Here is a 12,971-nt window from a genome sequence, read left to right on the forward strand (position 1 = left end):
AGGAGCTTGCAGATATGCACACTGAAGAGTCTGACTCGTCCTCAGATAAAGAATCGCAGGCACTGGATGGTGAGACGACACCGAAAACACCGTCTAATTTCGCAACTCAGAGAAACAAAAAACGGACTCGCGACAGTCCAGGGACAGAGATTTCTGAGCTCAAGGAAGAAATGAGGCAGATGATGGTGTTAATTAAAGATCAGGGCAGGGAGCTCAAAAAAATCAGTCCCACTCTTAAGGAAATTAAGGAATCTAACAACAATATAAAGCAGTCTGTCGACTTTGTTTCGGCGCAAATGGAAGACCTTAAAAAGAAAGTAGAGAAACTGGAGATGGAAAAAAAGAAGGACAGGGAATACATTAATCTCTTGGAGGAGAGACTTGAAGACCTGCAGAGAGATGGACGCAAGAAAAATATTGAAATTAAAAATGTACCAAAACTGGATAATGAAACTAGTGCCGACCTGGTAAATATGGTAGTAAGACTCTCCTCTTCCGTTGGTAGTCAAGTATCACCTTCAGATATATCTGATATATACAGGGTGCGACCAAAACAAGAAAAGATACAAAATGCACCTATCATTGTAGAGATGGTATCGGCTATGAGGAAAGTGGATTTATTACAAAAATGTAAAAAACATAACTTGAATAACTCCAACGACAAGCTCAGCGCGAAACATCTAGGTCATACGAGACAAGAACACAGCCCTATCTATGTCTCAGAGCAACTTACTCCTAAGGCAGCCCGACTAAGCTTCTTGGCCCGTGACCTGGCAAAATCGAGAAATTATACTTATTGTTGGTCGTCTTTTGGCAAAATTTATTTAAGAAAAAATGCAACATCAAGAGTTATACATATTACAAGTGAATCACAGGTTCAAAACCTGTTCCAAGAGTCCTGACTATTCTCAGCGTCGTCTTATTGTATAGTAACAATTGATGTAAATTACGGCGCTTACCATACGAGCATGTCCTTATCAATCTATACACAAAGATACTCTCTCAAATACAACACATCTAAATCTCACATGACACTTTTAAAAAATAAACATAAATCAAAAAACAGTTTAACACAAGTAAAATGCACAGTATACGCAAGCTTTTTCCTCACGCAAAAGTTCTTAACAGCCGCAGGAAACACACAGCCCTTATTTTCAATCAATGGATGATACGCTCAACACAATTAACAATATAGACGATTTTACGGTTGCTCAGTCTAGAGAGTGCAGTTGTGAAGATGTTACTGAACTCCTGGATTTCAACCAATTTGATCTAACAATAATATCCCAAAACATACGTAGCATATATTGCAACATAGAAAACTTTCTAGTAACATTTTCACAATTTGAATTCAACACCGATATAATAATATTTAGCGAGTGCAGAATAAACGAAAATAAACCCATCCCGTCTCTGGATAACTATACTAGTTATTGCACTACTAATCATCTAAACCAGAACGATGGCGTAGTTGCATATATAAAAGATACTCACAAGGTTATAGTAAAGGAAATAATATTAGCTCATGCGTCTTGCCTGGAAATATCAATTTTGGGCAAGAAAATTCTTGGTATTTATAGATCTCCTTCCATAAGTAACGCAGAAAACTTTCTAAATACGTTAAATCTGCATTTAAAAACTATTGATACATGCAAAGATATTGTAATCTGTGGTGACATAAACATAAATTTAATTTACAAGAGTAGTGAAAATACCAATGACCTCAAAAATAGACTTAATTATTTAAACATTTTAGCTATGCATGGAGTACTCCCGGGGCATATGCTTCCTACCCGAAGCAAAACATGTCTCGATCATTGCATGATTAAAATTGATAAAAGTCACTCCAAGGTAAACATTTTAGTACTTGATGCAAATATTACTGATCACTCTATGGTTTTAATAAAACTACGTAGTAATATAATCACAAAATCTACTCAGAAAACTAAAATCAATACAAACTTTGAGGAAGCAGCTAGTTCACTCTTAAAGGAAGACATGACACATTTACTTAGTATTAATGATCCAAATAAACTAACAGATCTTTTGATATCTTACATTAGGAAATGCCTTTTAGAAAATACCACCACTACGGTACTGTCAAGAAGCCACCGTATTATTAAGCCCTGGATTACCCCGGGTGTCCTTCGATGCATACGACATAGAAATAACATGCAGAAAAAGCTACGGGCGGAGCCCGAAAATACTGTTTTGAAAATTACGTACAAAAGGTATAGGAACTTCTGCAACGGGCTCATTAAAAAACTGAAACGTAAATATGACATGGACCAACTATCAAAGGCGAGCAAGAATTCTAAATCTTTATGGAGGACTGTAAATGATATTACTAACAGGAAATCAAAAAAGATGGAAAGCACAGAGTTACTCGATTGCAGCACGTCGCCAATGGACTCTGTCAACGTTGCTAACCAATTCTTCTCTAGTATTGGTAAAGATCTTGCTGAACAAATACCTCCCAGTTGTCAAGTACCTTTTCTAATCGGCCGTAATGCTAACACTTATTTAGACTCGTTTGTTTTGTATAACACAAACCCAAATGAAGTCTACGTTATATTGTCAAATATGAAGTCTTCAAGTGCACCTGGGTGGGATAATATCCCTACCAAATTTTTAAAAAGAATAAGCGGTATAGTGGTCCCTCTCTTGACTCGTCTAGCTAACCTATGTTTTGAACAGGGTGTCTTCCCTGATTGTTTAAAAATGGCTTTGGTTACACCGGTGTATAAGGGTGGGAGCAAAAATAACATCTCTAACTACAGGCCTATATCAGTATTGTCATCAATTTCAAAAGTCATAGAGAAGCTCATTAATATACGGTTAATTAATTATTTAGACAAGTATAACATATTATCAAAGAACCAATACGGCTTCAGGCAAGGTCTTAGCACTGAGGATGCCGTAACCGCTCTTTCCTCTGAAATTGTGAAAACTGTAGACAACAATAAAAAATGTATCACGGTATTCCTTGACCTCAAAAAAGCCTTCGATACTGTATCTGTTGTAATACTAAAAAATGCTTTGGAGTCTATAGGTATCAGGGGTACCCCGTTGTCACTGCTGAGTAGCTATATTGAAACCAGAAAACAACGCGTAAAAATAAATAATTATGTGAGCGATGAAAGTGTTGTTAGTTATGGAGTCCCACAGGGTAGTGTACTTGGTCCTACTCTATTTCTCATCTACATCAATGAACTGTGTAATTTGCAAATCGATAAAGGGTCCATCTATACCTATGCTGATGACACGGCAGTCGTTTTCTGGGGAGAGACCTGGGATGCAGTAAAGGAAACGACAGAGCGAGGTCTCGCAAAAATAGCCCGCTGGCTACAAACCAAACTGCTAACCCTTAACACTGAAAAGACAAATTACATCTGTTTCACAAAGTATGACAGGACACAACCAACGTCTAATTTTACAATCACAATACATACTTGTCCCGACACACCTGGTCTTGGTTGTTCATGTTCAGTTATTAGTAAAGTAGAGTCCACCAAATATCTTGGTGTAATGATTGACCAAAGACTAACCTGGCATGTGCACACTGAGCTGATTATGTCTCGAACACGAAAACTAATTTATATTTTTAAGAATATACGACATGTTGCATCCAAAGATCTGTCGAAACAAATTTATGTGTCCTTAGTACAATCAATTCTCAGCTATTGTATACCGGTTTGGGGCGGAGCTACAAAAACGAAATTCCTAGAAGTTGAGAGAGCTCAAAGAGCTCTACTAAAGGTAATGTACTCTAAGCCCCTTAGGTTCCCTACGAAAGATCTATACGAACTCTGTGATCTGTTATCTATTAGGAGGCTGTATATTTTAAACGCTGTCCTGAAACGCCACAAAACAATAAATTACAAAATTATTCCTAATGACACGAATAGGCGTAAGAAACGAAATGCAATCTCTGCACCTTTAACAAAATCGGTATTTGCTAAGAGACAATACGAATTTCAGTCCGCTTGTGTATATAATAAAATAAATAGTGAAATTGACATTTATCCTTGCGTGTATAGAGAGTGTAAGAATAAAGTAAGTAACTGGTTGAAGGCTCAAAGCTTTAATGAAATTGAAGAGTTGATAAAATAATATAAAATTTACATCAAGTGCGCGCACACAAACACAAACACACACACACGCACACACACGCACACACACACACACACACACACACACACACACACACACACACACACACACACACACACACACACACACACACACACACACACACACACACACACACACACACACACACACACACACACACACACACACACACATTATGTTATATATATATATATATATATATATATACATATACAAAATAGAAAATTAGTTACTTATATTAGGTAAAGGAAGATAATTGTTGTATTAGGCATCTTATATTTTTTCTTCTCCACATATACTGTTTAGTTTATAGCATGCAATCCTCTTGTCTTGATTGTTCTAATAAAAAGGTATGGTATATGTATAAACATACACACTAGACTGTAAGCAAAACAACATGTGGAAGAGCGGTGTTCTCTTAACACAAGTATCTAATATACTTAAAAAGAGGCACCAGCACAGAAATTGTAATCGATATTTTTGTTACTGAATAAAATATTTTTATTTATTATTTATTTTATAATTAAACTATGACCATTGGCTTAAATCCTAGAGTAGGTTTAGGTTAGGTTAGTTATAAACTGTGACCACACACAAAAACGACCGGCTTACAGAGTAGGTTTAGGTTAGGTTAGTTATAAACTGTGACCACACACAAAAACGACCGGCTTACAGAGTAGGTTTAGGTTAGGTTAGTTATAAACTGTGACCACACACAAAAACGACCGGCTTACAGAGTAGGTTTAGGTTAGGTTAGTTATAAACTGTGACCACACACAAAAACGACCGGCTTACAGAGTAGGTTTAGGTTAGGTTAGTTATAAACTGTGACCACACACAAAAACGACCGGCTTACAGAGTAGGTTTAGGTTAGGTTAGTTATAAACTGTGACCACACACAAAAACGACCGGCTTACAGAGTAGGTTTAGGTTAGGTTAGTTATAAACTGTGACCACACACAAAAACGACCGGCTTACAGAGTAGGTTTAGGTTAGGTTAGTTATAAACTGTGACCACACACAAAAACGACCGGCTTACAGAGTAGGTTTAGGTTAGGTTAGTTATAAACTGTGACCACACACAAAAACGACCGGCTTCTAATCGGGACTTGTTAGTCAAGCTTAAAATAAACATAATTGAACGAAATCGACTGGCATAAAAAAAAATTTTTCAACATTGACGTCGATCTTAAAAGCTTCAAGCCTGTTTTCGCGTAGCAGCTTGGGATCTATCTGGTAGCAGCTCTCATTGACCTAGTTGCAAGATACAAACTGTGTAGGCAAAGTCCTAGCCCGAAGACTTTCTTGCACCACGTTCTTCCCTGGTTTCTCATGATAATGATAAAAAATAAATAAACAAATATTATAGGACATTCTTACACAGATTGACTGAGGCCCACGGTAAGCTCAATAAGGCTTGTGCTGTGGGTACTCAGACAACGATATATATAATATATAAATACTTATATACATAGAAAACATCTATGACTCAGGAACAAATATCTGTGCTCATCACACAAATAAATGCCCTTACCGGGATTCGAACCCGGGACCGCGGCGCAGCAGGCAGGGTCACTACTGACTGCGCCAGACCGGTCGTCAAAATGATGAGTAGAAGAAGAAGAGAAACAAAGGAATTCATACATGTGTTTTCTAGGTGGAATAATTTAATTTACCGAAGATTTTTTTGCCAAATTTAACTTAAAATTGTCAAATGATAATTTCAGTTTGCTCAACTTTATTTTTGTCAAATTAATTACTGGACAAAATTATTTTGTCAACTATTTTTTTGTCAAAAAATGTTTCTACAAATTACAGCATGAAAAACCACGTTTGACAATAAATATTACAAGGCATAAATGTAATGTAATAATTTTATTAGTATTGTAACCGAAAACTCGTGTGCGACAGGGTCAGTTTAGGTGCGACGACGAGCGAAGCGAGGAGGAGCGTGTTAGGTTGACAGTGAGCAAACTGGAAATGGCTTTTTAAAGTAATTAAAAATTACTAGAACATAATGGTCTTGAAAACATAAGGTTTCTTTTTATTAAAATGTATTCGGACATGTAAGTGAAAATGTCATCCTTGACATTTGCAGCAGGAGGAAAAAAATTACGACATACACATTATTTCACACAAATCTTGGACACACAGTATAAAATGTTTTCTAGGTAGGTGGTCAATTAAGGCTCATTATTGTTATTAATCCTAACTAACTGTTCCAGCTGGCTTCGGACATACAATGCTGCACCAAAGTTGCTGTAAAAGTCACGATGTCTGACAATAACACTCAATACCGTACCGACCACGCCAGACCGGTCTTCATTCATTATTTAATTGCAGTCAAAGCACACGCTGATTGAGGAAATATCATGCACCCGTACTTAAATTGCAGATAAAAACCCGCACTAAACTTTTTTAATGGGACTCAAAAAGTCGCTAAATAAAACAAAAGACAGATACATCCTTTTGTTTATGTTTCGTGAACATACGGTGGCCTTCACGAACACTTTGTGTTACGGGCAATTCGAACTTTAGGATAATGTGAAGATACGTCAAATAACAGTTCTTGATGGGCATTTCGCGAGAACAATCACAATTTTATTTTTTTCTAAGGTAGGTAAATTTTATGTTTTTCCTAGTCAGAATTACGAGCCCTTTCAATCTAGGATAAAAAGCAACAGACAAAAAAAATGTAACCGCTATACAAAGTAATGATGTGCAAGTTGCGGAAACTTTCCAAAAATATCTTAAATTTCTTGAAAAAATCACGAAACTTTCACGAAAAATAAAGGAAATTTAAATTTATGAAATGGAAAGTTTCCATCCATACAATTGTCCATACAAAGTTTGGAAAGTTTCCGAAGTTTTCCTATGTGAAAATTTCAGAATTTTGGAAACTTTCCGTCGGCACATCAGTAATACAAAGTATTTGAAAAATAGTAACAAAGAGGAAATAATAAATTTGGGACGCTTTTTTCCGCCTAAGTAGTAGGATAGAAAGGGCTCGTGGTTCTAAGTAGGAAAAACATAAAATTTACCTATTTTAGAAAAAAAAGTTTTTGAATCTTTTGTCGCGAAAATGCCCTGATACATGATCGGATATGTCAGTCATATCATGACGTATGCTCAAACAAAAATGTCACTGTTGACATAAATACAATCCATATTGTATCAAAAGCTAAGGTTTTCTTAGTATTTTCTTTAAGTTTAAGATCTTACAGAGTCCGTTGCCAAATGCATATCTATCTACCTTGGCCCCTCTTCCGTATTGACGCGACAGAGCCAGACTGGTTTTCGATCAGCGTCTAGCGTCAACGATTGTAATTGCGGTGAGGCCGGCTAGTCAGGGTAATCAGGGTAGCCAATGCACAAACGATTTTGATAATATCGTTATCTTAGCTAGGCTATCTCTATCGCTCTATCGAATTTGTGCGACAGAGCCAAAGTGTCATTTCGGTTAGGCCGGCAGGAGAGAATGGCAAAGTCTCGGGCCAAGATCCACTTCGGGTTGCTGAGCCAGCTTAGTAATTATCTCAAAGTTCAAATCAGGCCTGTGTTACTGTCATGTCGGAAATCAATCTAATCGTGCAATTAAGCAGTGTTTATAATTGTTTTGTAACCGGCGATGAACTTGGCCATCGATTTTAATAACGTCCATTACAGGTTCGTGGAGGTATGTTATCAAGCTTGTTGCGATTAGCATAATGAACTATAATTGAGTTGTTAACACAAAAAGATGGGATGATTATTGAGTAGATATATGCTAAGCCACAAAACTTTGCGAACATCTCTGGAAATTGGGTAAAAGACAGAAAATGTTCAATACCAGCACGGGGGTTCCATAGAAAGGTGTAGGTAACGCGTATACAAATAGAAATACGTTTGGCAAATGGCAGCTCAAAATTGAATTTAAATGCAGTCAAAGCTCTGCATTTATTTCTTAAAATTATAGTACAGTGGCTCAAGATAAAGCGGATTGGCAATCACCAATCAAGAGTCCACAGTCATCGACATGTCTATCAGTCACGAACACGAAGATACGACAAAGATGAAGGACATTCGATACTAAAATTAAGCGGGAAGTGTCGTCGCGTCGTGTACAGTCGAGTTCATAAATATGTGTACATTTCTTCACCTAAACTCGTTGCAATAAGGTGACAAAATGTACACATGTTTATGATAAAATGTACCTATGTACCTACTCGTGTACTGGGCGGCGTTTAACATTGCTTATTTTGCTGACAGTCGCTCACCGTCGGCATACTTCGCACTCATACATACGCCCCCCAACGGACGGCGTTATACATTGTTGCACTCTCCAGACCACGCTACAGTACTTGTGCTGACAGTGACTCACCGTCAGTGTAGTCCGCAACCTTTTGTGACGTACATTGTTTGTATTTGCACTCACCGTCTGCATAGTTGGTAGGTAGTAGTCGTAGGAACACGTCTCCCCGTCGTCCCCACGGGCGGTGTCGCACATTGTTGCACTCGCCCGACGCGCTGCGGTACTTGCTTGGCGGACACGGCGTACTGCTGACGGAGTCTTCCGCTGACGAACAGTTTTCGCTGGAAAAATAATTATTAGTTTAAGACATAATATTCCCAAACTTTTTTTAAACACCCCTGTGACAAGTAACACATCACACATTACTGGTGGCTAGCCGAATGGCACAATCGCTCACGAAACGCTCACGAAACGAAGCGCTAGTAGATATCTATCTCTATCGCGCTTGCGTATTGGCGCGACAGAGCCAGCGGCGTATCGCTTTCGTTTGGCGTCGGAGAAATGCCATTCGGCTACGGGGCCTGAACTATTAGTTGTCTACTTATCCGATGGCCCCGTACCCCATTTGGGGGGCACGCCCCACACGTTGAAAACCCCTGGTTTAAACTTCAACATTGTGACCACAGATGATGTAGTGCGGGGTGCAGGCAGACCGAAAAATATGGCGCGATAACTTGAATCTATTTTATCGGAATTGGCGGGAAGCGTGGTACAAACATATTTATCAAATTAATAATTATATCCGTTTCAACAACAATGTGGAGATAAGTAAGCGTGAAGATAGATATTTACGTGACTTTATGAGGTGTACTTACGAAATGGCCAGTGTCGCCACAATCGCCACATAAAAAAAAACCCACACCAACTGGTTTAGGCTTTCTTGAATATTTGAAAACAGATAGTAAAATGTATTTTATCCACAAGGGTGCAAAGTAATTTCGTACAAATTATAACTTGATTTCTTAAGGTGCTGGTTGTTAGAATTTACCCAAATGATGATTTTGAATCATAGATTGATGGATTTGATGTCGTTTGACGTTTTACAGTTAGTATTTTGTTAGTGTGGTGAAAAATTTTGTTTCACTCGGTAGCAAAGCTTGTTTAACCTTTATGCCTTGAACCCCTCGCAACGCTCAAGATTGAACTTTTTGAATACTGGAATCTTTCGCTTGCTCGAGTATCAATCTTGGTACGTGCAATTAACAACAATTTTGCCCCCTTGCAAAGTTTGTTCCTAATTTAAAAAAAAGGTGTTCGTTGATTTTGCCAGTTGCCGTCTGGGTGTTCTCAGTAGGATTTTTGTGATCTTCAAATTAGGTTCTGTTCTGGGAGAATTTCTTATACATTTGTGTCTATTTCAGCCCAGTATTTTTTGTGTAGTTGTCAATAATATACTCACTCTCTAGCTCCCTGCAGGAATCGTCTTTCTAAAGCTATCGCTTCGCTCACTGCTCTTCTGAGGTCACTGGGTACTGTCTGTAGGTCGTCTGACTTGCTCTGAGCCAGCGCACATGATGATATTACTAACAGTAGAAGACCACGCCTAAGCCTGTAACAAATAATAAATACAAGTTAAAACATTTTTATATTAAAGGAAAAAATGGAAAAATTTACGCTTCCGGCGGGACTTGAACCCGCATCCTTTTTGCAATCCGTGCAATGCTCTTAACCAATTGAGCTATGGAAGCCGCGCCGGACATCGCAAATCTTTCCATACCTTTCCTTATGTACACACGTCTTGGGGTGACGTCTAAATGTTTAGAATCGTTAGCAGACGTTTCTGCTTGTTTAAAATTAAATACAAGTTAGTTATATAAAGCGGTTTACTCACGTTTTAATCAAGTCGAAATAGCTCTCGACATGTTTCGATCGATTTCCGATGATTTTTCAGAGTGTAACAACCCCGCTTTAACTCGTCGAATATGTTACTCGTTGAAAAAGATAATCGGAAATGGATCGAAACATGTCGAGCGTTAATTCGACTTGATTAAAATATTGTAAATATGTTTGAGTCTCACGGGAGTTTTAATAAAATAGCTTTAATATTTCTCTAATTGTATTTGATATAATTATTGGAAGTCATAATGTAATGATTACTAGATTATGACTAGTCATAATTCCGGTAGGTTAGGTTTGTTTTATGGCCATCCTGAAAAGTTACGCGTCTCTGAGAAAAACCAAATTGTGACAAACGAAAATGCGTTTACTCAAGTTTATTGGAAGAGACAAACAAAATTGGTTTATTCTTGATAAACTGAAACTGACAAAAAGAGATAAAAGTACCTACCGAAATGAGTCGTAGCTCAACTATTCATAAAAACTCGTTTAAAGTACCGAGTTGCTTAAATTAAAAGTTATACCACCAATTACCCGATTGCCGAAAGGAGAGATATTAATTGTACATCTAGATAAAACACACGATTAATCTTGAACTAAATCAGAGCTAATGATAGTTGTAAAACAGTGATTAATCTCAAAACATCCGCTTACACAAGAGTATCATAAAACATAATAAAGTTAAAGACTATACTTTAAGTGCGGCGCTCTAGATCAAATGTCAAACAACTTGCAACAAATAGGGGAGGTAAACTCGTCACAAGATTGATTGCCGGTATTGTAACAGGTTCTGTACGTGTGTTGTTATGACCAAATGAAGAGTTGAACCCATCCCGTGGACCAGTATTTATAGGAATCATACCCGATTCGATTCGAATATAATACACGTTAAATAGTAGTACTAGATATATATGTGAATATGAATCGAATATGTGAGTGTCAAAACTACGATTTGAAGAGATGTCACTTTTGACACGGATCGTTATCGCAGTGACATCTTACTTACATCACAGAAACATTTGTTCGAATAAGTAGGTGTAAGTCTCCAACGAATCATAGAATAACTTGGAAGCTGTCTTAAGCTCCCATAGAAATTAAGCTGCCAGTTACTCAATACTACCGTAAACTTGTTTACAACGTCAAATATATTGCACTTAATGCTGTCCCACCAAAGTGTTTCTTATCGTCAATCCAAAATTTTGATGACCAATATTACAACTTTTAATGAGGGAAAAGGGTTAAAAAAAATAGTCGCGGGAGAAGAAAAAGGTAGGGAAAGGGTTCTGCAAAGTGTCAGTCAAGGTACCTAAATACTTTGCCTAGAGATAGACATATTATGTCCCTATAAGTTGCTGGTCAGATCTCTCGATAGTTTTTGTTTCGATTTTGCGTTCGACTTATCTGCTGAGACGAGGCGATCAGAATATATACACTTACAGTCAGGAAGTGATAGCACTGACAGTCGAGGCAGGTGACTGTGCACTTGCAAAAAAAAGAAATTCGAGCACATTCGAGACGTGTTTTAATCTCTTAATGGTCTCGTTTATAAAATGTGGATCAACTTTTTCTTATCACTTGTTGCCATAGTTACGTTTACGGGGGTCACTCATGTATTTATTTTTACTTAAAAAACCGGCCAAGAGCGTGTCGGGCCACGCTCAGTGTAGGGTTCCGTAGTTTTCCGTATTTTTCTCAAAAACTACTGAATCTATCAAGTTCAAAACAATTTTCCTAGAAACTTTTTATAAATTTATACTATTGTGATTTTTTTCATATTTTTTGAACATAGGGTTCAAAAGTTAGAGGGGGGGGGACGCACTTTTTTAACACGCTTTTATTAGGTCGTCGTGTATGTAACTATGTATGTAATGGAATCTAAGGAAGCTAATTTAACCATCTTCCAGGAGTCGTAGCGTAATGAAAATTGGCAGCTATATGTAGTTCCGATGACAATACAATAATATGGTACTGTTGAGCTGATCTGATGATGGAGTCGGAAGATATGAACTGGAACTACATGATGGAACATCGTATCATAGCAGTTTTTGGGTTTCTTAGAAAAGTCTTGTAATGAACTTTGACTACAATTAGGTTTCAAGGTCTGATGATGAAGCCGAAAGATATGAACTGGAACTACATGATGGAACATCGTATCATAGCTGTTTTTGTGTTTCTTAGAAAAGTCTTGTAATGAACTTTGACTACGATTAGGTTTCAAGGTCTGATGATGGAGCCGGAAGATATGAACTGGAACTACATGATGGAACATCTTATCATAGCTGTTTTTGGGCTTCTTAGGAAAGTCTTGTAATGAACTTTGACTACAATTAGGTTTCAAGGTCTGATGATGGAGCCGGAAGATATGAGCTGGAACTACATGATGGAACATCGTATCATAGCTGTTTTTGGGCTTCTTAGAAAAGTCTTGTAATGAACTTTGACTACGATTAGGTTTCAAGGTCTGATGATGGAGCCGGAAGATATGAACTGGAACTACATGATGGAACATCGTATCATAGCTGTTTTTGGGCTTCTTAGAAAAGTCTTGTAATGAACTTTGACTACGATTAGGTTTCAAGGTCTGATGATGGAGCCGGAAGATATGAATTGGAACTACATGATGGAACATCGTATCATAGCTGTTTTTGGGCTTCTTAGAAAAGTCTTGTAATGAACTATGACTACGATTAGGTTTCAAGGCCTGATCATG

At 37.6% G+C, this 12,971-nt stretch overlaps 1 protein-coding gene across 1 annotated transcript in view; it reads right to left on the reverse strand.

The window, feature by feature from the left end:
- LOC125233212 overlaps positions 1 to 12,971 on the reverse strand; it is a 98,582-nt gene that overhangs the window by 49,858 nt on the left and 35,753 nt on the right. The window contains 2 exon segments of the mRNA XM_048139123.1: positions 8,549 to 8,706; positions 9,825 to 9,974. Of these exon segments, the coding sequence (XP_047995080.1) occupies positions 8,549 to 8,706; positions 9,825 to 9,974 (308 nt within the window).

This window comes from Leguminivora glycinivorella, chromosome 14 (genome assembly GCF_023078275.1).
Source record: "Leguminivora glycinivorella isolate SPB_JAAS2020 chromosome 14, LegGlyc_1.1, whole genome shotgun sequence".
Taxonomy (NCBI): Eukaryota; Metazoa; Arthropoda; class Insecta; order Lepidoptera; family Tortricidae; genus Leguminivora; species Leguminivora glycinivorella.